At 39.8% G+C, this 27,838-nt stretch overlaps 2 protein-coding genes across 17 annotated transcripts in view; one reads left to right on the top strand and one right to left on the bottom strand.

Annotated features, from left to right (window-relative positions):
* APPL2 (adaptor protein, phosphotyrosine interacting with PH domain and leucine zipper 2) overlaps window positions 1–18,972 on the top strand; it is a 50,790-nt gene extending 31,818 nt beyond the window's left edge. For 5 of the 7 annotated variants that reach the window (XM_082349895.1, XM_082349892.1, XM_082349896.1 and 2 more), the window contains 12 exons: window positions 1,096–1,254; window positions 2,737–2,925; window positions 4,216–4,258; window positions 4,342–4,398; window positions 4,499–4,587; window positions 9,404–9,562; window positions 9,725–9,777; window positions 11,418–11,592; window positions 15,318–15,354; window positions 15,572–15,712; window positions 16,517–16,564; window positions 17,833–18,972. In XM_082349895.1, coding sequence (XP_082206021.1) covers window positions 1,096–1,254; window positions 2,737–2,925; window positions 4,216–4,258; window positions 4,342–4,398; window positions 4,499–4,587; window positions 9,404–9,562; window positions 9,725–9,777; window positions 11,418–11,592; window positions 15,318–15,354; window positions 15,572–15,712; window positions 16,517–16,564; window positions 17,833–17,967 — 1,285 coding nt within the window. In that variant the 3' untranslated portion in view covers window positions 17,968–18,972. The remainder of the gene's footprint in view (window positions 1–1,095; window positions 1,255–2,736; window positions 2,926–4,215; window positions 4,259–4,341; window positions 4,399–4,498; window positions 4,588–9,403; window positions 9,563–9,724; window positions 9,778–11,417; window positions 11,593–15,317; window positions 15,355–15,571; window positions 15,713–16,516; window positions 16,565–17,832) is intronic. The other 2 variants (XM_082349893.1, XM_082349897.1) reach the window with 1 other exon arrangement.
* WASHC4 (WASH complex subunit 4) overlaps window positions 11,607–27,838 on the bottom strand; it is a 71,088-nt gene continuing 54,856 nt past the window's right edge. For 3 of the 10 annotated variants that reach the window (XM_082349857.1, XM_082349858.1, XM_082349859.1), the window contains one exon: window positions 25,115–27,768. In XM_082349857.1, coding sequence (XP_082205983.1) covers window positions 27,701–27,768 — 68 coding nt within the window. In that variant the 3' untranslated portion in view covers window positions 25,115–27,700. Of the gene's footprint in view, window positions 11,664–25,114; window positions 27,769–27,838 lie in introns of those variants that run through there. The other 7 variants (XR_014233206.1, XM_082349862.1, XR_014233207.1 and 4 more) reach the window with 7 other exon arrangements.

Below are 27,838 nucleotides of genomic sequence, written 5' to 3'. Positions count from 1 at the left end.
TCCCTCCATCCACTTCTGTACAGCTTAACTTCTTTTTTCTCATTCCATTCTCTCAGCCTTGGCAATGACAACCCCGTTAAACTAATGAAGTTTGTTGGTGGAGCCCCCGGTCGTTCCATTCAAATATCAAAATAGCCAAAATTAACTTGGACTGACCGCTTGCCTCGGGGTTGCATTAAACAAGACACAGGTAGTATACACTGTGAACCTCTAAGAGGAGAATCTGGAACATACAAGCCCAGTCTCACTCACCTACAGCACACTTCTGAAAGGAAATGCTGAGGAGCTCACTCTGTAACACACTAGACTCGCTAGCCCCTAGGGCTCCTCCTGATTTCAACATTGGAATTCAGTCCTACCTCCTTTACACAGTGGAGAAGTGGAACAACGCCTCTAGAGTTTGTTTTCTCGGATGGAGGGCCCATTTTGGCAGACTGTGTTTAGGACTGTCACCCAGGCTGTCACCCCTGGGTGGGGTAGCTGTTGAGGCCTCACGTTATGGGGAGAAAGGGCAGCTGCTTATTTCAAGCTAAAGCTTCCAGCTTTTCCACGCCTCAGACCATGGGCAGCCGGGCCGGCCAGCCTGCACCGTCTCAGGGCAGTTGTGTGGCTCTCATATAAGGAAAAGCATTGCTCTTGGCTTTGCTGTTGCACCTTGGTACCACCTCCTGGTCACTTTCCGGTCTCCAGTGGCCGTCCCCACCATTCCTGCCTAAACCGGGGGGTGGGGGCCATGAATGACTGCCGTTTCCTTCTTGCCTTTCGGGCTCTTTCACAGGCTGCCAGCACATGCGGCTCCTGAGGATGGGCTCATCTTCTAAAACTTGCATCAGCAGTTCTGAGCCTGGATACCACTGTGTCAACAGAGAAATTATTTAGCTGGGTTCAGGCATTGTCCAGTGGTATTCGTTACGCTCTGTTTGAAAACGACAATCATATAAACACTTTTGGTAGCACAGACCGGAGTCCCTGTGATCTCCAGCTTTCAGAGCCTCGGAGGTGGAGCGTCGTGCCCCCCTGTGTGAGGCAGGAAGCCGTGGGGAGGCTCCACCATCTGCTGTGACGAGTGACTGACCTGACACCTTGTGTCTCAAGCATCCAGGTGGAACTGGAAGCGGAAGCGGAGGAGATGCGGGCATCCCAGCAAGAATTACTTTCTCTTGAGGAAGCTGTTTACACTCCAGACTTGGATGCGGCTGCACCCCAGATCAACAGGAACCTCATCCAGAAGGCTGGTTACCTTAATCTTAGAAAGTGAGAGTTCATTGCCTGCCTCTTCTTCTAAAATCTGTGTTCCCTGGGAGTGGCTAAACACCTGTTAAGTGCCCCATCAGAGGGCGGGGGTGTGTGAGGTTGGGTTAGAGCTCCCGCCACGGCGCCCCTCCTGCCTGGGACATAGGAAGTGTCTGGGCCCAGGTCCCAAACTGCACTGAGAGATGGGGCTTGAAACAGTCGTGTGAGTAGAACCCAGTCAGTGCGTGGACTCCAAGACCGCCGCACTGGTCGCCCCTCCCTGGTCACCGTGGCCATTTGACATAGACTGCTCTTCACTGTCACCATCCTAGACCATTGAGACCCTTCCCCAGACCCCTGACGGGTGAGAGCAGTGTGCCGGTGACGCAGCACTGAGGCCAGAGTCTGAGGGCCAGGAAGCTTCCAGAATCATCCAGGTTCATACAAACTGAACCCCATGTATAACCCTCAGGTTTCAGATGTTCACTATGAATTAAAGAGGTGCCCAGGTTTGACTGTGCCTGAGAGCAGGTGGGGTTGTTGTCAGGTGCGGTGGTGAGCTCTGACTTCGGTCAGACGTCCTGGCCCGGCTGGGCCCCGCTGTCCCGTCATTTCATCTGTAAAATAGAGCTGAAGATTGCACCTACTTCGTAAAGTTGTCACAAAGATTGAGTGAGGTAATTCCTAGCAGGTATAAGCACTCAAATGTTAGCTATTACCATTTTTGGAAATTGTAATTATTGAGGCAGGAAACCTAGTGCCCCATACATAGTCGCTACTCAGTAAATACCGAATCAAATAAATATATTTGATATGCCCCAAATGGAGGATGTATGAAGAGGAATTGCCAGCTGTTTTCTTACCAGGTTAGAGCCTTTCAAAGGTCTGTAAAGCTCATTGAGATCACAGGCCAAAGGTCTCCTTTAGTTCTGTACAGATAGAAAACTCCACAAGGTTCTGGTTTTATTTGCCAGGAACTAGATTTTTCTCTTGTAAACAGCCCACAGAAGCAGCATAACATTCAGCTGGAGCAAAACCCAATCTGGTATAAAGTGCCCAGGATTCGGGGGTGTGCGCTGTGGCCGGGGTAACCCTGGTGACTAGCTAGACTTAGAGCAGTTCAGCTCTATGTCTTAGAGAAATGATCTTCCAGGTTTTCAGTTCCCGATGGTGATGGACTAATTCCGTTTCCAGATCCTGGGTTTAGAAGCCAGAGACTGGCTGCAGTGGGGGTGGGCGCCCCTTGCCCCCACCCTGGAGTTGGCTGTGGACCAACTGGCCTTTCCCGTCTGAGCAGAGCCCATCAGCTCCCAGCTCGTTCAAGCTAACCTGTACCTCTCCTGCTACTCTTTGCACTTGAATTCTTTTCAGAGAAGTTTTGCTTTAATGTAAAGCAACACATTATTTCTAAAATGCTACCAATACCCATAAAGAGGCAGCAAGACTGAGGTGCCTCTCATGCTTCCTAGTACTAATGAGCTTTTCACAACACAATTCTTACAGTAAAACAGGGCTGGTCACCACCACCTGGGAGAGACTTTACTTCTTCACCCAAGGCGGGAATCTCATGTGTCAGCCCCGGGGCGCCGTGGCCGGAGGCTTGATCCAGGACCTGGACAACTGCTCGGTGATGGCGGTGGACTGTGAAGACCGACGATACTGCTTCCAGATCACCACTCCCAATGGAAGAGCGTAGGCCACACGGGTTTTATGTGGGAGGAAGCGGGTGCAGCGACCCCACTTCTGCCCAGGGCCTGCTAGGTCACTCCTGTGTGCCAGCCCTCCATGGGGGAGGCCCCGTTCTGGGTGGTGGTGACCTTTCGGGAGGGTGGTTTTATGTCCTCTTTAAGCCAGCACACAGGACCATATGGAATCCAGCCTGCCTTATCTAAGAAGTCCCAGAGAGGATCTGTGTGTGGCTGTGGAGGAGAGGCGACGTCCATGTGTCAGACGGCAATAGAAGGAGCTGTTTGTCGGCGGAGACTCAGAGAGAGAGGGGTGGGGCCGTAGCCGCTCCTCGTCTGTTCTAGACAAGCCTTTGTGTCCACATCACGGGGTCGGGGGGCTGAGGGGGAGAGTGGGTGCCTGCCCGAGGCGTCCGCTTCCCCAGCCGACACAGGAGATGTGAACAGGACGTGCCGCTGCAGCAGAGCTATTCGTCAGCACTCTGTCCCCACACCTGCCGTGCACCTCGGGCCCAGGAGAGGCCATGTTTGCAGAATGGCAGCCGTGTATCATCACAGTAGATCCATCCCAGTGGGACCCCCTCTCACTTAGAGCAGTGGTTTCAGACTGCTCCAGGGAGTTTGGAGCCCCATGAAGTGCTCCAGGCTTCACCTGCTTGGGGGAGAGGAGTGGCCCCGTTCTCAGTCAGAGCTGCTCTGCTTGCATTTGCTTTCTCTGTTGGGCTTCTGAGTTGAGATTTTATTTAAACAATAGCACGTTCATGGCGAGGGGGCATCACTGGTATGATGTAGACCATCTCTTCTCCCAGAACGGCAGAGCATTTTTAGACATCCTCCTCCCTCTCTGGGTGATGGTAAATGACCTGGGAATGAAGATTCTGGGTTCTAGTCACACACAGTCCCAGGCTGTTACGTAAGTCCTCTGGGCCTTGGTTCCCTCAGGTAAGAAATAGGGATGAAATCCATGTTCCCCGCGTCCTACAGATGAGATGAGGAACACGGACTGGCACGTGTGGAGTGGAGCCCCTATAAGAGTGACGCCTCCGCAGAACTAGAGCAGTATTATCTGTATCTTACTCCTGAGTGACGCCTCCGCAGAACTAGAGCAGTATTATCTGTATCTTACTCCTGAGTGACGCCTCCGCAGAACTAGAGCAGTATTATCTGTATCTTACTCCTGAGTGACGCCTCCGCAGAACTAGAGCAGTATTATCTGTATCTTACTCCTGGCCAGCTGCATGCAGATACTCAGTCACTGAGGTCCGGGAAGCACTTACTTAGATGTACTTTATTTCAGGGGAATAATCCTCCAGGCAGAAAGCAGAAAGGAAAATGAAGAGGTAAAGGTTTTGTTTGTTTCACTTCTGTTCTAGTATAGTGGGTGACTTTGGGATTCAGCAGGTTTTTTTCATGTCATCTACAGTGGATATGTGCAATAAACAACATCTCCAGACAGATCTACCTGACAGACAACCCAGAGGTAATTCACAGCTGCCCTACATGCGTCTCAGCTCTTTTCTCAATGTGAAAGGTAAGCGTCCACCTCTTGCAACTGAGCGTGTCTTCCTCTGGATTTTTAGGCAGTCGCCATCAAGTTGAATCAGACGGCTCTCCAAGCAGTGACTCCAATTACAAGTTTTGCAAAAAAACAAGAAAGCCCTTGCCCCAGGTAACTAAAGGACAGAAAAAAACTAGCTTTTGTGGAGCCAAACTGTGTATTAGGGATTTCACCTGTACTAGGAATTTCATCCTTACAGCAGCGTGGTGTTCAGCCCTGTTCTACCGAAGCAGTAACTCTGACCAGGAAAGGGTAAATACTTTGCCCATGTTCACACCACAAATGAGGGGCCGAGTCAGAATTCAAAGCTGTCTGCTTTCAATGTCCACCTCCTTCCCCTGGACCATGCAGCTGCAGCCTGAGCACATAGGACATGCATTGAGTATCCTGCTAGTCAGGGGTTCTCCCCACATTTCGTATCAGCATCAACAAAATTATGGAACCAAAACAAAATTTTTTTAAAATAAGGAAGAAAATCACCTTTTATGTGTCCATGTTATGGTGCAGGCCTTATCATATGTGCATTTATTTCACATATATATTTTTCATATTTTCACATTTTTCATAATTGTTCTTTTACACACTATTCCATCATTTATTATTATTGACTATTTGAATATTTAGGTTGCTTCCCCTTCCTTTGTTTGCTGTTGTCATTTATAGTGAGCATTTTCACACATACAGCTTTCCTCGTTTTGAATACTGCTTTAGGATTTATTCCAGGAATGCCATCTTAATGGGAGTTTCCATTTGATTAAATAATAGAAGGCTGTATTATCTGTTATGCTAATGAAAGCATGGCATCACAGGGCAAGTTGAAATCATGACTGTATTCGGCCTCCATCTTTAGTGGCAAGGTAGAAAGAATCCCGTTACATGTTTTACAGATATTGTCTAATGACTCCAGAAGAAAGTTGTCAGAAAGCTCAGAGTGGTTGAGTAACTTCAACTTCCCAGGGTCTCAGTGCGGTGCAGCGTGGAGCCAGTGCTCGCACACCCAGCCCTGGGACGCCAGGAGGAGCGGCCCGAGAGAAAGCAGAGAATAGGCTGAGTCCGATGGTGAAAGAATTAGGTGCACTGCTGAGGAGCCACAGGCAGGGGAACAGAACTGCAGGCTTTGACAAGAGGGGAGGCATAGTCAGAACCGGCTGGAAAGACTGCTGGGCGGCACCTTCTGGGAGATAGCGGGTGGGGCGGGAGAAGGGAGGGCAGCGAGGCCCCACGGGATGTCCCTGTGATAGTAGCTGTGAAACAGAACATGAGAACCTGAGCAAAGGGAATCAAAGTGGGGACGAGGCAACAAGTCTGAGAACACTCCAGTGCCATAATTTAAGGGTAACAGTTTACACAAAAGTAGCATGCTTACTAAGTGCAGCTTTAAGGAAAGCACTTTATAAATGGAAATGGAAATACAGATCCGGCCAGTGGGCTAACCTGTGAGCATTGTACTGGGTAAACGTGTCTGTCTGCTCTCTGTAAAGGCACACGAGTGTTAGAGGGACATAGTGGAGAACACTGCACTAGACTTGGAGTTAGGAGACGTGGTCTTAATAACAGCTCTGCTCTGAGCACAGCTGGATGTCCTTGAGTGGGTCGCCAGCACTCTGGGCCTCCGTCTCCTCAACTTTGTGATGTAAGATGAGAGAAATCAGACCACCTCCAAGGCCTCTTACCGCTCTAAAATGCTGTCTTTCTGGGGTGTAATCAGAAGGTGTAACTGGTTTTCTAAAAAAACAGTCTGCAGCTCAGATTTATTTATTCAGTAACTGATTTTTCTCCTCTGTTCTACAACAGAATAAGTAAATCACATTCTTAGAAAGGAACCCATAGAAGGGATACAGAAGAATCCCTAGAAAAAAAATGACTGTAGCCAGACAGCTGAATCAACGCAAAGATTGGAAGGGTGACAGATGTGGCTGCCAGATAATGGCCCCAGAGCAGTGGAGGGGCGGGGCAGTATCTCTCTTAGGGTCAGCTCATTAGAATAAAGAGATGTTTTGATGACAGTGGGAGAATGAAGCAGAGAAACTCTGTTCTTGGGAACAAACTGCTGTTCACTTCCAAGCAAATTTCATGTGTGGCCTTCCCTCATTCTGCAGTTACTTATATCTAATATTCATTCATTTATCCAGCTATTCAACAAATGTTTGTTGAGTGTCCAGTATGTGTCCAGGCGCTGAGCTAGATCATGAAACTTACAGACTTGTAGGAGAAGACAGGCAAAAGGTAAACAAATACTGAGTTAAAATACAGGAAAGCACTATTAAAGATGAGGGTGCTGTCATGGAGAATAAGGAGGAGACCTGTTTAGGGCCTGTCTATAGAGATAATTAAATTGAGAAGTAAGAGATGAGAAGTAGCCTCTCTTGCAAAGAGCCAGAGGTAGTGCATTCCTGATCCCAGCTGTGGAGGCTGAATGGCAGAGAAGAGCTTGGTGTCTTTCAGGAACTGAAAGGAGATCACTAACTAGACAATGGTCGGCAAAGGGAGGTCATAGAGCAAGACGAGGTTGGGAGGGAGGGGGGCAGAGACAGATCATGAAGGAAGTCAGGGCAGGGCTTTGGGGAGCTGTGGAAGGGTTTTAGAGGTAGGGGTGTGTGAGAGAGCGAGCGAGCGAGCGAAAGATGATCCACTTCACATTTTGCAAGGTCAGCTCTGGCTGCTGTGGAGGACACACAAGGCAGAGCTGGGCAAGCAGGTATCCAGTGAGCGGTCTGTAGCAATAGTCCAGGAGAACACGGTGGTGTCTTAAACGGATCATGGCAGAGGAGATGAAAAGTAGGTGGACTGGGGACTTACTTTGAAGGCAGAATCTGTAGGACGTTTGTTATGTGAGATGTGAAGTGGAAAGAAAGGAACAAACAAAGGATGACCACAGTCTGGGTTGAACACCTGGGCAGTTGGTGGTGATACCAACCATGATGACACCACCATGAAGACCTGAAGAAGAGTTGGTAGTCAGTATCAGGAGTTCGGGTTACGACGTAAGTTTGAGACGCTTGTGAGACATTCCAGTGAGTTGTCAAGTAGTCAACTGATACAAGTCTGGAGGGCAAAGAAAATGTCTGGGCTGAGTCTCTGAATTGGGAGCCCATCAGCACGGAAATGGTGGTAGAAGAGGTCAGCTAGGGAGAGTGTAGAGGGAGGGAAGTGGAGCCTGGGACAGAAGTCTAAAGAACTCCAACATGTGGATTAGAGGAGAAGAAGCCTGCAAAAACACTTAAGAAACAGCAAAAGAGTAGGAGGAAAACCTATAATGTGTGGCATCAGCACAAACCAAGAAAGGAGAATTTCAAGGAGGAGAGGTCAATTATGTTAGATGCTTTGGGAGACCAAACAGGATGATGATCCCAAAGTGTCCATTCGAGTTGGTGACATGCAGATCACAGGTGATGCTTTAATTTGCATCATTTCCCTCCTCTGTTCAAAGAGTCTTCAGTGGCCGCCTACATGCAGAGTCAAGTTAGACCTCACCCGATGGTGTTAACAGCCCTCTACAGCCTGGCCCCGTCCTGTCTTCGTTGTGTGATCTCCCCTCATACCCGCTGGGGAACCAAAATCTTGGGACTCGCTTCCTTCCCTTGAAGCTTCTACTCACACCTTCCTCCAGTGCTTCACTTACTATATCATACTCCTCTCTTAAAGACTGGATCATATAGCAGATGTGATTCATTTGGGTTACTGAGGCAGCGTAACACTGTGGGGAAGCACTATACTGGCAGTGAGGAGACCTCAGTTCTTAATCTACCTAACTCACCAGATAACTGAGTGCCTTCAGGATTACTACTCAGCTTCTCTAGAGGCCTCGGTTTCCTTTTCTGTTAATAACTGAGGTTAAAACTAAGCATCTCTCCTTGCAGTGACCGTCTACCATTCTGTCTATTGTGCTTGTATCCATTTTCCATTCATTATGCTCATTCGTCAGATGATATTATAATAGTTCCATACAACCTATTTAGTTATTGACATACTTGAGAAATTGGAAATACTGATACACAAAATATCAAATGAATGGAAAGATATTGAGAGTCTTCTTATGGTTCAAACAATGTAAGAAATCAAAATACTTTTACATGATTTGCCCCTCAAAGGTTTTTACACGCTAGCTGAGGAGAAAAGATTATAAACATGAAAAGGTTAAATTACAGCATTCTGACACTGGAAGAGAAGAAACATGGAGGCACGTGATTAATTACTACATACCGTGCTCTACTTTTACGTGCCACGATCTCAAAACAGTACATGTGGGCACAGTGCTCAGGAGGCACGTAGAGATCCAAGACTGTCCTCGTGGCTTACTGAGAAGAACCACAGGACTGCAGAGGAAGGAGAGGGTCAGGCTGGCTTGAAAGGCCTAGTGGATGAGTGGCGATTTGAGCTGGTGTTTGAAGTGCAGGAGAGAGTGAGTGAGCAGCAGACCTGCGACGGAGTTGGAAAAGAGAAGCACACGTGTGTTTGGTGTAGCTCTAGTGGAGGATGCATTAAGGGAGGGGAGAGGGAGACCTTCAGGAGAAAGGACAGCCAGGTGGTTGAATGCTAGGCCAAGATGTATTATTCATTCAGCTCACGTCTTTGAGTGCCTACTATGTACCAAGTAATAAATATGATTTAGCTATAGCTCCTGCCCTCAAAAACCTGTCTCAAAGGGAGAAAGATACAAACAGGAAACTAATAGGTAATACAGTAAGTAGTCTTAATGCAGAATGCTGTGCACCAGAACAAGCTATAGGTAATGTGGAGATCTGAGGGATTTTAACCATGGACGTGAATGACATTTTACGAAGATTTATTGGTAGAGTGGGTTAAATCTTCTCCCTTATCTACTTGTAAAAGTTACATCGGCATTCAACAAGTATTCATTTGATTGTAAAAGCTTAAGGTTAAAAGGGATTTAAAAAAATTTTTTTTTTCCTATTTTGTACTCCAGCCAGAACATGAAAAGTTCAGAGGTGGAAAATGACAAGATTGTTCCCAAAGCAGCAGTCATTATACCTGAAGCTGAACAACTAATTGCACCTGGAACACCTATTCAGTTTGACATTGTACTTCCTGCTACAGAATTCCTTGACCAGAACAGAGGGAGCAGGTATGGGCTAAGAGGGGTTATCTCTGGGAGAACTGAAAATAAATTGAACGTCTCATGTCCCTACCCACCTCCAGAGACTATCACCTTCTGACTTAGAGTTCAAGTGTCATGTGTCCCTTTAGCTGAAACTGTCAGGATGTTTGACTCTGGCTATTCCCCTAGGCGTATCAACCCTTTTGGTGAAACTGAGGATGAGACATTTCCAGAAACAGAAGGTAAGTGGCTAGTTCTGTGTACTTATTCTTTCCCCGGCACAAAATGACCAGGGCCATTGAAATAAGATGTGAAGTCATGTTCTAAAGAGCTTTGACTTGAAATATGAATTGAAATTACGATCCACAGATGTGTGTTCTCTGTGCAAACTCACTAGGACACATGCAGTTAGGACCGTCCTGGGATAAACACTAAGGGAAGGCTGACAGATTTCCTGCAGCTGTCGTATCATCAGCCACATCCATACCCTTTTTGTAGCTCCTGCAGAGAAATGCTGCCAAATCTAAATCTGCTATAACATTACTGCAAAACAAAGTCCAACAGGATAAAATTTGGGTGAGTCATAGACATGCTATTACATTTTAGAAAACCAAAAACACAAATAACTCATTCTTAAATTTGAAGATGACATGAAAAAAAAAATGGTATTTAATTTGTTCAGATTCTGATTTTTGTTGTTTGATTTACATTCTTACAAGGTACATAAGAACATACTCAGTAGAGCTGACCATAACCTGCTACTCCAAAGAGCTACACTTCCCAGCCAAGGCAATTTAGAAGTGCTGGCAAGACCTCACTTTACCACAGCCTCTCCTTGACTGAAGCCTGAGAATGTCATTAGAATGAAATGCCACTTATTTAAATTTAAAAGTAGGACTTGAGAACTGGCATTCCTTACAGCTTTAGGTAAAAAAAGAAAAAATGATGTTAATAGGCTCTGCATCAAATCTGACTCTCTGCTTATATCTAGCTGACTTCTCACACAGTCCACAGTTTTTTAACTGTCTACACAAAAAACTTTCTAACTTGTAAAAATTAGCTTCATATGGGAGTAACCATTTATAACATATCAATTATATTTTCCTAATTAAGTTTTTTTAACCCTTATTTTTTAGGGGCAAGGATACTCATAGGGAGGACAAGTGAAGAAAAAGTAGGCTTCTTAGTTTCAAATGGTGAATAAGTGAATTACTGTTCTTACAGAAAAAAAAAAAAAAGATCTTTTAAACCTTCTTCATGATCTTCCAGTTGTGGCTGCTGTTATTCAGTTTGTCAGGTTACGTGCCATTATCAAGAAGCCAGTACTGTCAGCTCACTAGCCTCAAATAAGCTAATCAATAGGTCTGCAATCTCCATTAGTTTATGGAACGTCACCACTGCCCTTCAGTAAATGATGTGCATGAATTGAATGAAACCCAACATCAGGTCTTATTTTCTTCTATAAGAGGACTTTATCAGCGGGCCAAAGTAATGAATGAATTTTCTGTTGTCTAGTGGAAAAGCTCTTATTTTCAGAGAAAAGGTAAGATGCATATACTGCCACTTACACGTAGTCAACCTAGAGTTTTCATGCTAGAAGGATGTTCATGTGGTTTCATTTTATACATGAAGAAAAAGAGGTACTTTTCTAGTCTAATGAATAGTTCCAAACAGACAAAATATGGACAATAGGAGATTCAGAGCTTTGGCAATTTGTGGCTTATATAAAAGCAGAGTATTCAGAAGTTTTGGTAGAAAGCCCTCCAGAAAGCAAGGCAAACCCAGGTCTTCAGCCTCTTCTCAGACCAGCACATGTGCCTCTGGTATGCGCATCGACAGGCAGGAAGTGAAATGATCCTGAGCAGAAAATGCTCTCTTGCAGATTCTCTTTTGCAACAGATGTTTATAGTTCGGTTTTTGGGATCAATGGCAGTTAAAACAGACACCACTACTGAAGTGATTTACGAAGCGATGAGACAAGTACTGGCTGCTCGGGCTATTCATAACATCTTCCGTATGACAGAATCCCATCTGATGGTCACCAGTCAAGCTCTGAGGTACATTCAGTTCCGTTTTCAGATTTTCTTACAGCTTCGACGGATTCCCCTTTGAAAGCACGTTTAACCATCTAGAATGTTCACAGTAGAATTGTTTGATTAGATTAAGTAAAGATGCTACTCATGTTTCTGCTCTGTTTTTTACATTTTGGTTTTATAAGATACATTGGCTAGAAGAAGTGCCCTTAAAGACAAGAGCTGGTATTTTTAGCAACTGGTATCTTTAGTGGTGAGTGAATTCTACCCTGTTGGGCGTAAAGATGCCATCACTCGAGAGTTACTCTCTGTATCTCAGAGCTTGCAAGTGGAAGGGTTTTTGTTTTTTCTCTTCCATCTCTGAGAGTACTATTTATAAAAATTAAAAACTATGACAACAGAACAGGAGCCTGCCTCAGGTAACTAGACCACCACAAGGAAAATCTGATTAATATTTGTTGGGCTGAAAATAAAGAAGCCAAGTCATGTTAACTACATGATTTGGGGTTTCAAGTAATAAGATCCGTATGAATGATGGCAAACGACAGTCAAGCTGTGGCTGCCATGGGCATTAAGACCTGTGCTGTACAATACTGTTGCTACATGTATCGCTTGAAACCTAACTCGTCTGAATTGAGAAGTGTTTTAAGTGTAAAACACATACCAAACATTTAAGATCTCATACTATCCCCCCAAAAAAAGAATGCAAAATAATTTTAAAATTAATAATACACCTAGCTGGTAATATTTCCAACCTATTAAAGTGTATTAATTTCAGCTGTTTTCACTTTTTTTGATGTGGCTGCTAGAAATTTTTAAATTACATATGAGGCTTACACTAAATTTCTGTGGGACAGCAGCACTGCTTTAGAGCCTTACTCCTGACTTTGGCATTTATTAGCTGTATGAACTTGAGCAAGTTACTTAACCTTTGTGCCTCGGTTTCTTCAGCTATAAAATGAAAACAACCATATCCACACCCCATAGTATTGTCATGAGGAATAAATGAGTTAATTCAGGTAAAACATTTACAGCTGTGATAGGCACATAGAAAGTACTCAATAAATGCTAGTTTCAAAGAAGTTAATTAGTACTTCGGCAAAAATCAGAATATAGTTTCTTCCATTTATTAAAATCAGTCCTTTTCATTTGTTATAAACCTTTTACTGAGAATGAGGTTCTTATGAATAAAACCTTATATTTATTTAAAGATTTTTCTCTAAGTATGTCCTGGACCTTTCATAGGCATTGAAAGCTTTCATAAGCTACAAAGCTTATGATAATCTTTCTTATAATCACCACCAAAAAAGATCAGAGTAAATATATGTAAAAGCAATGTGAAAAACCGTAGTACATCAAATAACACTATCCCCAAAAGTGCAAAGACAACCCACAGGATGGGAGAAAACATCTTCAAATCATTTATCTAATAAAGGTATAGTATCCAGAATATATAAAGAGCTCTCACAAATCAACACAGAAAAAACCCAGTTAAGAAAATGGATGAAACCCAGTTAAGAAATGGAAGAATGTCTACTTGAGTTGACATTCCTCCAAAGATATGTAATTGGCCAACAAGCACGTGAAAAGATGCTCGGTGTCGTGAGTCACTAGGGCAAAATGCAAACCAAATCCAGAACCACTTCACACCCACCAGGATGGCTATGGATTTTTTTTTTTTTTTTTTAATAAAGTAACAGGTGTTAGCAAGGATGTGGAGAAATTGTATAACAATTGTATACAATTGTATAACATTGTTCAGTCACTGTGGGAAATAATTTGGCAGTTCCTCTATAACTTAAACATAGAATTCCATTCCTGGGTAGATACCCAAAAGAACTGAAAACAAGTGTTCATATAATAGTACTATTCACAGTAGCCAAAAGGTAGAAATAATCCAAATGTCCATCAAAAGATGAATAAACAAAATGTGGTATATACATACAGTGGGATATTATTCAGCCTTAAAAAGGAATGAAGTACTGGTACATATTACAACATGGATGAGCCTTTAAAACATTATGCTAATTGAAAGACAGACACAAAAAGCCACATATTGTATGATCATTTATATGAAATATCTAAAATAGGCAAATCTATAGAGACAAAGCAGATTAGTGAGAAGCTGCCAAAAGCTGAGAAGAAAGTAGAATGGGAAGTGACTGCTTTAACAGGTATGGAGTTTCCTTTTGAGGTGCTGAAGATGTTCTGGAACTAGATAGCGGTGATGGTTGTACAATGTTGTGATGTGTTAAATATCGATAATGGTAAATTTTACCATACATATCCTTGTATGGGAATTCATGTTTTGAGACAATTTAGAAGTCACACAGAAAATCAGATCTTAAGCAAATCCAGGTTACCTGATGCAGACAGCAAACTTAAAAGTTACTCACAAAATATGATATGAATGGTTTAAATCTTCATTTATAGAAAAATTTTACAAAATATTTAAAGTTATCCCAACTTGAGGGAAATTGTTGATGATGCAAATTTTAAAAATCATTAAATTCATACTCATTAATAGGGACATAAATAAAAATTTATTTATTTAGCTTTGTAGCTTAAAATTCCATACACATTTTCTCATTTTCTTAACCACCTCTTTGAAATATGGAGGTTCTTATCCCAATTTTACAAAGCAGTTGAGAGAAGTCAGGGTGACTTACACAAGATCATAAAGTAAGTAGACAGGTTAGAATTCAGTCTTAAGCCCTCTGATTATAAACACCATGCTTTAAAAAGTATAACTGCATACCTTTCAAATTGTAACCATTTGGGGGGGACAACTTTATTGAGATATAACTTACATACTGTACAATTCGCCCCTTTAGAGTGTTTTTTAGTATATTCAGATTTGTGCAACCATCACCACAAACAGTTTTAGAACATTTTCATCATCCCCCCAAAGAAAACCCATACCTGTTAGTAGTCATTCCCTTTTCCCCTGCAAGCTGCTCAGCCCCAGCCACTAATCTTGCTGTTTCTATAGATTTGCCTATTCTGGACATTTCATATAAACAGAATTATAACCATCTTTTTAACAGATTTTTTGCTTTCACTTATGAAACTTATAGCAAATCAATAATAATTTATATACACAATACCATGTGTTAGAAAGTAGAAATTTTTACCTATATATATAAAATAACATTAAATTCTCTAATGCAGTTAATTTTCTCAGAGACACTGATGATGCTTAAAATGTTGTTAAAGAATTCATGTAGAATACCTTCTTAAAGTGACTCCTCCTGCACCCAAACCGATAGGGAATAGTTTTGTTAAAATCCCTTCACTGTTGTCTCACCTCTACCCCATGTTTTAAAAAAAAATGGTTAAACTTAGAAGTATCCATTCATCCAGTACTTTAAGGGAAACAGACTGATAGTGCTGAGATGGAGGCTGTACGGAATAAGATCCATCCACATTAATTTTCTGGAGAATTTTCTAGAGAATGATAATGCAGCCTTTTTGGATAAGCACTAAAATACTGTGAAATTCTCTATTTGCTATAATCTTCCATTAAAGATACCCTGAGGTTTAACTACACAGGTTCAACAAAGGCAGAAATCATGGCACTTGCTCCCTTTGGATCGTCACATGGAGCAATCTCACCTCGCCCTCAACTAGGTCTTATATTTTCATATTTCGAGGGGTTTTGTGTGATTTTATTCTGAACTTGTACAAACTCATCTAAGGATATAATTTTATCCAACATTTGTGATACAATGAATCTCTTAAAATTTCAGGTTGATAGATCCTCAGACTCAAGTAACAAGGGCCAATGTAAGTACCCTCATGCATGCTAATTTCAGTGATTACTCCTTAATTCATCTTTGTAGCCACCTGAAACACAAAGTAGGCACTTAGTAAATTTTATTTGCCAAATTAAATGTCACTAATAGTGCACTTTTTTCATGACTTTTGCCATGGAGAATGATCTTGTCTGTTTTTTAATTCCAGTTTGTTGTGTGATATTAGGTCTATTCCTGTTTTTTTCTAGTTTGAACTCACCAGTGTCACCCAGTTTGCTGCTCATCAAGAAAACAAGAGACTGGTTGGCTTTGTGGTCCGCATGCCCGAATCCACAGGCGGAGAGTCCCTGAGCACATATGTTTTTGAAAGCAACTCAGAAGGAGAAAAGGTATTGTTATTTTCTTCATCTTAAGATTCCATAATATTTCAGCCCAAACAAAGATACTTAAAGGGTTATTTTACACAACCCCCCTGGATATTTAGTTGACTGTTCTTCAGGTCCCCATTGAGTAGTTTAGATAATAATACCTCCTAGTAAGGCCCCACTGAAAGAAAACTGGAGTATAATTTCCTTATGGAAAATATGTATCAACCAAAATAGAGTGAATGAAGAACTTTAATGGTGAAATGTAAGTGTTTAGTAGAGATATCAGGAAATGTTTAAAGCAGTTCCTCTCAAATTTATTCTTTTTTAAAAAATTAAAGGAAAACTTACAATGGAGAAAATCTGTTCTCAGAGAGCGAACCAAGGAAGCAGATGTCAGGAAAGTACATCTAAACTGTTCTTTTCTTTAGTATGAAAAACTGCATTCACTACTTAGAATTAATCAAAATGAATCAACCCTTCTTTCAGGAAGTATCTGTTTACCACTGTGTATGAACGTGCAGTGGTTAAATATGGTTAAGAGAGAAAGGAAAAAAGTATCCCGGTAAGAACTTTAAACGATTTAATACCTTCAGTTTTCACTTAACCTGGATATTTTTTGTACGCACAAACCGGCAACAGGCGACCAGGACAGGTGGACGCTAGTGTTCAGAGCCCTGTGTGCCGAGTCTCCTACAGCCAGGTCCCCTGTCCCCATGCCGACGTGAGCAGACAGTGACCTCGCTGTACTCTCATAATCACATTTCTTTCTAAAATTCTTCATCCTTTTCTGCCTTTGCCAAGCACTACTTTTCTTGTCTTTTGCAGATATGTTATGCTATTAATTTGGGAAAAGAAATCATTGAGGTTCAGAAGGTAAGGTGCATTTTAGTGCTGGTTTAACAACTCAAAGGCTATCTTTACACTTAGATTTCTCTCAAAAAGAGAAATGATGCTCACTAGGCAGGGTGGCCAAGTTTGGGATTTCCTTTTAAGCCTTCTAACTACCAGGCATTTTTGACCAGCTAGTTCCATGGTCACTGGTAACACGTAGAGTTCTTAGTATCACTGCTGCAGCTCCTACTGTATTATCAGTTTTTTTGTTTGCTGTTGTTGTTGGCTAGATTTCCTTTCTTTCAAATTAAGCTGGTACAAACCTCAGCATCTACCATGCGCTCTAAGGCCTTTCTCCTCAGAGTGGTCCCAGGCCCAGCAACATTGAGACGTTACCTGGAAGCTTATTGGAAATGAAGACTCTCAGACCTGTCTTTCAGCAGTTTGCAATCTTTCATTTACCCAACTAATTTTTGAGATTAAATTTTGTATAAGAAAAACCCTGGAATTACAGCAGTGAACAAGGGGCTTCTGGTTCAGCACTGTCCAGTAGAACTTTCTGCAGTAATGGAAAAGATCTATTTAATATGCAGATTGAAACGTGGCTAGTGTGACTAAGGAACTGGATTTTTAATTTTTAATTAATGTAAATAGTAACGTGTATTGAATAGCTACTGGGTATCATATTTGTGCAATTCTGATCTATCAGGGAGGGGCAGACAGATCAAGGACTAAGACCAACATAATGAAAAAATAGCAAGCCCTGCAAGTTTGTATTTTATGGTGTAGATCAGAGTTGGCAAACTTTCTGTAAAGGGCCAGATAATAAACCTTTCTCAGCTTACTATCTCTGTTGCCAACTACTCAACTCTGCTGTTAACACAAAAGCTGCCATAGTATGTAAATGAATTGGCATGGCTATGTTCCAGTAAAACTTCATTTATAAAAACAGGTGGTGAGCCAAATGGCCATAGTTCGCCAACTCTTGGTATAGAGTAAAAGGAAAAGAATGAGTTTAAAGGTCAAAGTTGTGAGGGAAGTTCCTCTCTGGACTCTTTCCAGAAAGATGATTCTGAGTTGGCTATGTAAATGATATTTTGGCTGAGAGGCAGAAACTTGGCCTAGTTTCTGGAGGAAGTAATTCAATTGAGGGTTTCTTTAGAGATTCAAGGAGACCCACCTGAAGGCGCACACAGACGAGTCAGAAGGAATGAGGCTACATTACAGAACATAGTGACAGCCAAGCCAAAGGGGTTTTAAGTGCATTTTAAGCATTTTCTTTTCTCCTTCTTAAACTCCCATAACTTCAGGATCCAGAAGCATTGGCTCAATTAATGCTGTCCATACCACTAACCAATGATGGAAAATATGTACTGTTAAACGATCAACCAGATGACAATGATGGAAGTCCAAGTGAAAATAGAGGCGCAGAATCTGAAGCATAACCTTCTTGCGCCTTTGGGTGAAGAGCACCCAGGAAGGAGAGCTACCTCCTTAAGGGTTTTCAACTTCTCTGATACATACAGGCACACCACTTGGTTTCAGAATGCTGACAGCCGCTTGTGGAACGTACTATTGATGCCTTGATACTGAGACTTGGGAGGGAAACAGTAAGAAATGGTTGACAACATACCCATCTACAAATGTTATTTTAGGTGCTTTGTGGTAAGTCCTTTTCTTAGATTGCATTGTTCAGCGCTCAGAATGAAAGCTATGGAAAAAATTCATTGTTCACTTTATTTCAGTGTCATCTCTTTTCAGTTTCCAGTATCTTTTCAAAAAATGGTAAAAGCCTAGATTTATAATTTGATAAACACTAAATATTTCCTATTAATATAATCTATTTTTGTATTTTACTTAATGAGCTTTAAGTGCCTGTCATTCTGAAAATTGTATATTTATAATCAAGTTTGTCTCATAATTGGGCCGAATAGCATTAATTTGTGCAGTTAGGTGATGAGCCCTGTGCTTTGAGGCTCGAGCACTAGCAGAAACGCAGGTCTAGTTTTGGTAATTGTTCAAACATCATGCAATAAAAAGACAAGCAGATGAGTACCACAAAAGATGTTTAGTTTTACAGTGGAACCTTAATGAACCAGCATTCAGAAGTTTATGGTCCTTTAGATACTGTTTTTAGGGGCGGATCACCATGGACAGGGTGCAGCTCTACCAATTCCTGTTTCTTCTGAGCCAGACCCTCCTTAAAGAAGGGACCAGTTAACTTGAAAACTCGCTTGAAGCACAGCTGGCCATGGGGCTTGGTATAAAAGTGCCTTTTCCCCCCGACATGTCTGGTTCCAGGCATCCCAGCCCACTAGGAAACAAGTATAATTATCTTTAATTGGTACAGTATGTTTAATTGTAACAAAGTTCAACAGAAATATCACTTTCTTTGTAATAAATTAACCTAGCAATAAAAGCTAGCAAATAAAAACTATCTTTGTTTCTTCTGCTTTTTGTGGTTATTTTCTAGAACATCCCTGAAAAGAAACTAAAGTTGGTTCTGTAGCTTTAACAGTTAATTCCCAAAAGAAAACCAGGACATCATACTGAAATCACAGCAGAGGGGATGTACTATGCAACATGAGTGGAATAACGTGATCTCAATGCCAAGTTTTTAAAAGGTGCTGCTCTTAAAATGGTGGATTAATAAGGTAACTTTTGCAACTCAAAATTAGCTTAAAGGGTTTAACTGAGGAATCCACTTTTATAATGTGTGCACCGTCAGAGACACAGTGAGCTAGTCAAAACAAACAGTATGAAATTATACACCATAAAATCATCAGTTCAGTGTTAACTAATGTCTTATAAATTTCTATATCGTAATCATAGTAGATCAGTAAGTTCTGACAGGCTTCAAGAGCCACAGTCCCCTGAATTCTTGCTTAGAATTGTTCAGGATGGGAGGAGAACAACATTGTTAGAAACTGCAATCAATTTTTTTAATTAAAAAAATTTTAATAATGTGTGGCCTACGGAAAAAAGACTAAACAAACAGAGCTACCATATGATCCAGCAATCCCACTCCTGGGTATGTATCTGGAAAAGATGGAAACTAATTTTAAAAGATACATGCAGGCAGCACTATTTACAATAGCCAAGACATGGAAACAACCCAGGTGCCATCAACAGACAACTGGCTTAAAAAGATGTGGTGTGCACATATATAAATACACACACACAAACACACACAATGGAATATTATTCGGCTATAAAAAAAGAATGAAATATTGGCATTTGCAGCAACATGGATGGACCCAGATAATATTATACTTAGTGAAGTCAGTCAGTCAGAGAAAGACAAATATCATATGGTATCACTTATATGTGGAATCTAAAAAATAATATAAATAAAATCTATAAACAGAAAAAGACTAAGACAAGAAAACAAACTTTACCAAAGGGGAAGACGGGGTGGGGTAGATAAATGAGGAATATGGGAATAACAAATACTAGTATATATATAACTACTGTATGTAAAATAGATAAGCAGCAAGGATTTACTGTATAGCACAGGGAACTATATTCAATATCTTGTAATAACCTATAATGGAAAATAATTTGAAAAAAATATTGATATATATAAATGAATCACTTTGCTGTACACCTGAAACTAGCACAATATTGTAAATCGACTGTATTACCCAAAAAAACCAAAACAAAACAGTGTGGCTTAACTAAGCCACAAAGCCTGCAAATCATGAAAAACCAAAAGACTGAAATCCAATGCATTAAAACTAACTTCACAAAAAAACACAGAATGAAAACACAAAATTAACTGAGCATATTCAGCAAGCACATATGACCAACAAAAATTAGTATCCAGAATATACAAAATATTCCTACAATTAGTAAGAAAAAGATAAATTGAAAAAAAAAATAGAAGTCATGAAGGCATTTCATAAAATAAAAAATAAAAAGGGCTCTTAAACAGAAATATGTTCAATCATATAAAAATCAAGGAAATGCAAATTAAAACCAGACAGATACTGACTACAGACTGCAGAAATTAAGCTGCTGGTAGGGATGGAACAATGAGGAATAATCTCACCTACTGCTGGGATAGGAGAACAGTTTAGCATTCTCTCCAATGAACTTGCAGGTACACCTGGCCCTACCACCTAGGAGATTCATTTGTGACACTGCAGAAACTCAACACACGTACCCAGAAACATGTACAATGATGATTACAGCAGCACTATTCATAGTATCCCAAATTTGGAAATAACCCAAATCTTACCTACAGACTAAATATAACACACTATGAGGGAAATAAAGCTAAATAAACTATATAGCTATATGCATCAACACTGATGAATTTAAAAAATGACAATGAATTAAAGAAGTCAATACATTTACATTAACTTTACAAAAACATGCAAAACACCATATTTTTAAAAATATAGATGGTTGTAACCCCAAAGAAAAGCACAGTGCACTGTGGTTTCCTCTGCAGTAGAAAGGGGAGCCAAGACCTGAGGAGGAATAATGGGAGCGCCTAAGTTGGTAGCAATAAGCTCTTAACCTACCTGGTGGCCACACAAGCATTCTACTTTCATTCACTAAACAGTACATTACATATTATATACTCTTTTGTACATGCATCATATTTTTTAATAAAATTTTTAAGTTTAGAAAGAGTGGGTGACTTTCAACTTAACTGAAATGTGTGTTAATGCACATTAAGGCCCTCTGAAAATAAGTGCCATGTAAATGAAAGGTGGGAGGGTGGAAAATGAGATTGTTTTTTTTGAAGATTTAAGCATGCATTTTATTTTTAGTAGATCTTTCTTTATTGGAGTATAATTGCTTCACAATACTGTTAGTTTCTGTTGCACAACAAAGCGAAAATCAGCCATATGCACACACATCCCCATATCCCCTCTTGAGCCTCCCTCCCACCCTCCCTATCCCACCCTTCTAGGTCATCACAAAGCACTGAGCTGATCTCCCTGTGCTATGCACCAGCTTCCCACTAGCCATCCATTTTACATTTGGTAGTGTATATATGTCAGTGCTACCCTCTCACTTTGTCCCAGCTTCCCCTTCCCACTCCCCATGTCAAGTCCATTCTCTTTGTCTACCTCTTTATTCCTGTCCTGCCCCTAGGTTCATCAGAACCTTTTTTTTAGATTCCATATATATGTGTTAGCATACGGTATTTTTCTCTTTCTGACTGACTTCACTCTGTATAGACTAGGTCCATCCACCTCACTACAAATAACTCAATTCCGTTTCTTTTTATGGCTGAGTAATATTCCATTGTATATATGTGCCACATCTTCTTTATCCATTCATCTGTTGGTGGACATTTAGGTTGTTTCCATGTCCTGGCTATTGTAAATAGTGCTGCATGAACACTGTGGTACATGTCTCTTTTTCAATTATGGTTTTTTCAGGGTATATGCCCAGTAGTGGGATTGCTGGGTCATATGGTAGTTCTATTTCTAGTTTTTTTTAAGGAACCTCCATACTGTTTTCCATAGTGGCTGTATCAATTTACATTCCCACCAACAGTGCAGGAGGGTTCCCTTTTCACCACACCCTTTCCAGCATTTATTGTTTCTAGATTTATTGATAATGGCCATTCCGATGACCGGCATGAGGTAATATCTCATTGTAGTTCTGATTTGCATTTCACTAGTAATAAGTGATGTTTAGCATCTTTTCATGTGCCTCTTGGCCATCTGTGTGTCTTCCTTGGTGAAATGTCTATTTAGGTCTTCTGCCCATTTTTTAACTGGATTGTTTTTTTGATATTGAGCTCCATGAGCTGTTTGTATATTTTGGAGATTAATCCTTTGTCTATTGTTTCATTTGCAAACATTTTCTCCCATTCTGAGGCTTGTGTTTTTGTCTTGTTTATGGTTTCTTTTGCTATGCAAAAGCTTTTAAGTCCCATTTGTTTATTTTTGTTTTTATTTCCATTACTCTAGGAGGTGGGTCAAAAAAGATCTTGCTGTGGTTTATGTCAAAGAGTGTTTTTCCTATGTTTTCCTCTAAGAGTTTTATAGTGTCTGGTCTTATATTTAAGTCTTTTAATCCATTTGGAATTTATTTTTGTGTATGGTGTTAGGGAGTGTTCTAATTTCATTCTTTTACATGTAGCTGTCCAGTTTTCCCAGCACCACTTATTGAAGAGGCAGTCTTTTCTCCATTGTATGTTCTTGCCTCCTTTGTTGTAAATTAGGTGCCCATACGTGTGTGGGTTTATCTCTGGGCTTTCTATCCTGTACCATTGATCTATATTTCTGTTTTTGTGCCAGTACCATACTGTCTTGATTACTGTAGCTTTGTGGTATAGTTTGAAGTCAGAGAGCCTGATTCCTCCAACTCCGTTTTTCTTTCACAAGATTGCTTTGGCTATTTGGGGGGTCTTTTGTGTTTCCATACGAATTGGAAAATTTTTTGTTCTAATTCTGTGAACAATGCCATTGGTAGTTTGATAGGGATTGCATTGACTCTGTAGATTGCTTTGGGTAGTATAGTCATTTTCACAATATTAATTCTTCCAATCCAAGAACATGGTATATTTCTCCATCTGTTTATGTCATCTTTGATTTCTTTCATCAGCATTTCATAGTTTTCTGAGTACAAGTCTTTTGCCTCCTTAGGCAGGTTTACGCCTAGGTATTTTATTCTTTTTGTTGCAATGGTAAATGGGAGTGTTTCCTTAATTTCTCCTTCTGATTTTTCGTTGTTGGTGTATAGGAATGCCAGATTTCTGTGCATTAATTTTGTATCCTGCAACCTTACCAAATTCATTGATTAGTTCTGGTAGTTTTCTGGTGGCATCTTTAGGATTGTCTATGTATGGTATCATGTCATCTGCAAACAGTGACAGTTCTTCTTCTTTTCCAATTTGTATTCCTTTTATTTCTTTTTCTTCTCTGATTTCTGTGGCTAGGGACTTCCAAACCTATGTTGAATAAGAGTGGTGAGAGTGGACATCCTTGTCTTGTTCCTGATCTTAGAGGACATGCTTCCAGTTTTTCACCACTGAATATGAGGCTTGCTGTGGGTTTGTCATACATGGCCTTTACTATGTTTAGGTTCCCTCTTTGCCCATTTTCTGGAGAGTTTTTATCAATAAATAGGTATTGAATTTTGTCAAAAGCTTTTTCTGCATCTGTTGAGATGATCATATGGTTTTTATTCCTTAATTTGTTAATATAGGTGTATCACATTGATTGATTTGCATATATTGAAGAATCCTTGCATCCCTGGGATAAATATTTCACTGGTAAATATTCACCAATTTTCATTTCCCAGCATTGCCTTTGGTTGTTTAGCCACCTGTCAGAACTACCGTTAGGGAAGAGCAGGACCTGCCTTACATTGTCAACACTTAGCTGAACCATTTAAAAAGAAATAGTTTTTATAAGACCAACTCAAATACAGACAGTTTATCTTCAAACTTTTCAACAGCTAATAATTATATGACAAGTGTATTTCTGCTTGTAAGAGCAATGATAATAATAGCTAATATTTATAGTAGTTAGTTTCCTAATAAAGTGCTTTATACAAATTAAATCCTCAAACAATCTATGAGCTATATTATTACACCATTTTATGCCTGAGGAAATGAAGCACAGAAAGGTTAAGTAACCTTGTAAGCAGCAAATCAGGATTCAAATCACAGTCTGGCTCCAAAATCTATGCTTCTAACCACTATGTGCTATGTTACTAGCACACAGAGAAAACCAATCTCCAAACGCTTCTCTCAATACATTAATCTTTGAAGATTATTCTGATATTCAGTAATTACATCAACTTAAAAGTGCATCTTTAATGCCTTATTACCTTTTGTACACATTCTGAAATGATTACTGTAATACTAATTTTATATAGGTGGTGCTTCTGGGTACAGAAGTGCTAACTTTTTTTCCCTCACGTTAATAATAATGAGGGCATTACCAAAGAACGTGTCAGTACACACAGATCTTACCTACACTACAGAATGTACAGTCCTTAAAGGTGATCCCAGAATTACGACATCAGATCTGCACTGATTGGGAGATAAATTTCATCTACTTTCCTGAGTATGTCTCCACTGATAGGAACAACCAGCGCTATCCGGTAAACTAGGTGGTAAAGAAGAACCAAACTATTACAATAGAGGGAAATATCCATATACTTGTCCAAATCGACCTTTCATACAGTATATAAGAACTTTTTGTATAAACCAAACTCTCATTTTGCTATCACCATCTCTGAGTTCACTGCATAGTCCTATGACTTCACGTAATCTCTACAGACCCACTTATTCTGGATTCCTTTTTTAAAACTGAAGTCTTTGACAACCTGTTAAATTGTTCCTAACATCTAAAAACAAAAAACTGTAGCATTAAATCTTTCTTAAGAAAAGGTATACCATCAGTCTGAAACTTCTGCACCTTAAGCTGGAAGAAGAACTAAAATTATTAAAATTGGTTAAAGTCTACCTTTTACGTTTGGCCAATCCATCATAAAAGAGTAACGTGACAATGTATGTGATGGTATTGTCTCATCTTTCCCACAACCTTACAAACTTTTCTCCTCAGAAGAGAAGGAGCAGCAATCAGACTTTTTGAGCAAGAACATTTTCTCCAGCATAGTATTTAAAAGGCTCTCCTTTATTATGATTGTTTCAGTTCAAGTCATGACTGCAAATGGCACTACAGCATTGCAAACTAATGATCCCTTCCCAGGATTAAGATTTAAAATTAAACATTCATGTGGGTTCTTTTATTTGAAAATAGCAAGCAACAGAAAGATTAAGAATATAAAAAGGAAAGAAAATAAGTCCACCTGGGATACAAAGAGGAGCCAGTACCAGTTTCATACTTGAAATTTTGCCTATGTGCAAGCAAGTATTTTTTTAAAGAGATTCCACACACTATTAGATCAAAGGGAACTCCAAAAAGATCAATATTAAGAACTACTGGTTTAAGACATTCAATTTTGAACATAAACATCCAGAGGAAGTAAATTTTTGAAATTGTATTTATTAATGTTCTATTATATCAATGCATACTGTATTCTCTTAGAACTGGGGAAGAGGAAAGCCCCACTTAACGGAGATAACAAACTTGCCATCTTTTATAAAATTTAATTAGAACTGACAATATTATGGTTAGTCCTTAATTCCTGAGAATTTGAACATTAAGTTTTCTGTGAGTTTACAACAAATGCTCACATTGATTTTTAAACTGCAGTTATGTCTGAAAAAAATGAGAATATTAACATTAATACATTAGCAAGGAAAACTGTCATCTAAATGTGTACATCAACTTAGGTGTAAAACACTCAAGCCCTGTTGCTCTGCACTTTTAACAGCATTTAAATATGCTTAATCTTTTCAGAGATTTTATTTCAAATAAGTAAACTTATTATACCTCATCCAGACTGCAGTGACATTATTTTGAACTAAAGGCAAAATAATAATCTGTCACATTTTTCTCAATTGTAGGTATCCATGGAGTCAGCATGTGAACTCTATGTAGTATTGATAAAATAACTGACATGTGTGGGGATAATGACAGAGACATCTGATTCTCTTCTATTTAGAATTTCTATCTCTATTAAAGGAGATGATTTTAGGGAAGTTAGAGAAGAAAAACAGAAAAAACAATACTGTTGCTATGAAATGGTGACCAATTTGATACAATCAAATGCAATATCATTAATATAAACATTTACAATAATGAAAATATAAATTATTAATTATGCAGCATGCTTTAGGGCCATTTCTACAGTTAGTACAAATTACAAATATTAAATGCCTTTAATCCATCCATTGTACATAACTCTGTAAGTCATGTTTACATAATAAACAAAAAACACTTCCTACCTATTCTGTTTCTTCTGAACTTTAACAGTGAAAGTGTTATCTTGAGCTGGGAAAGTTACCCTGACCGTGATCAATGAATACACACAGGGCATTGTACACCCGTTCCAAAAGCTGGAAATCAAACAACAATGTTAGAATTACTTGCAGGATTTACCCAAAGAAATGCTTAATAGGCAAGTGCAATGGAAAAATCAAGTATTTCCTAAAATGATGTTAGTATTACACATAAAGTTTTAAACTTTTTTGTCTTCACTGTAAAGGTATCATTGTATTATATTAAAAGACTATAGGCCATGATTAACCATTTAACTGATATAATCTTTACAAAAATAAAGCTAATAGCTTGCCAGGAATTAAATTTACTCAAAATCTTTACCTTTTAAATCAGTAAGTGATTTAGTTTATTAGAACTTTATTCTCACAGTGGTAATTTTTTAAAAGCCTGCACAGTGCTTAATCTGATTTCTTAGATTATACTTGGTTTAAAGAAAAAGTCTGCCCAAACCATCATCAAGACTTCAGTTCAACCTAATGTAGAAGAAACCTGAGTTTGGATGTAGAAATAAGAATTCATTCAGTTTTCTCTGCTATCATACATAATGCCTTCAGCCAAAAGTAAAGCTTCAAGCAGGACTCTATGGCTTTATCTGTATCTTCTTCCCCTTGAGTATTAAGTAAATCTTAAATTTAAAGCAGTTTTTGGAGGTTAAATGTTCTCAAAGCAATGTAAACTAGTTATAAAATATCTCACCACAGACAGCAGCAGCTCTTGTGAGCCACATGAAATTAACAATGAATCAGTTCACACTGTACAAAAAGGGTACGTAACACTTGTGCCTCACCTCTAGTATCAAAACCATCTTCATATATCCCTTTTATAAGAATATTGAAATGTATGCTTCATGAATTTCAGGCTCAATTCCTTTTGTTTAAACATTACTGGCTGTACACAGTATATGCACTGAATTTCCAATGACTGAGACAAATATGGATCAAAGACCTATACAAATACAAATTATAAACATTCATATAGATTACAAGAGGTCTGAGGTGGCAGTTTAGGAATTTAAGTTAACCCTTCTAAAACTTCATTTCAAATAACTGTTCCCAGGCACATCTAGCCAAAGTCCAGACAAAAATCTGATTTTAAAATCTCATTCTCAACCTTTGAAAAGTAGAGCCTTCGGAAGAAGAATGGACTTAACTTTAGAGCACTGCCTTAGAGAGTTGCAGCATCTAAATATTTCCCAGAGATGTGACCCAGGAAACACTCGGTTATTAGCTTATTAACATCCATTTCATATACAATTCTGATGATTTCATAGGGGCAACGCATACCATCAGTATCATTTGACAACAGGATCTGCAGACACAGTGCTGTCGGACAGGTCTCCGTTGCTTGTTTTAGTCTCTTCTGGAAGCATGAGTGAAAATAATGGACATATTTATGTTCATTTTAAAAAATGAATTAAGTAACTAAAATT

The sequence above is a fragment of the Balaenoptera borealis genome (assembly GCF_965194805.1).
Source record: "Balaenoptera borealis genome assembly, chromosome: 13".
Classification (NCBI taxonomy): domain Eukaryota; kingdom Metazoa; phylum Chordata; class Mammalia; order Artiodactyla; family Balaenopteridae; genus Balaenoptera; species Balaenoptera borealis.
Note: the sequence above shows the minus strand (reverse complement) of the source record. Positions and strands in the feature narration are given on the sequence as shown.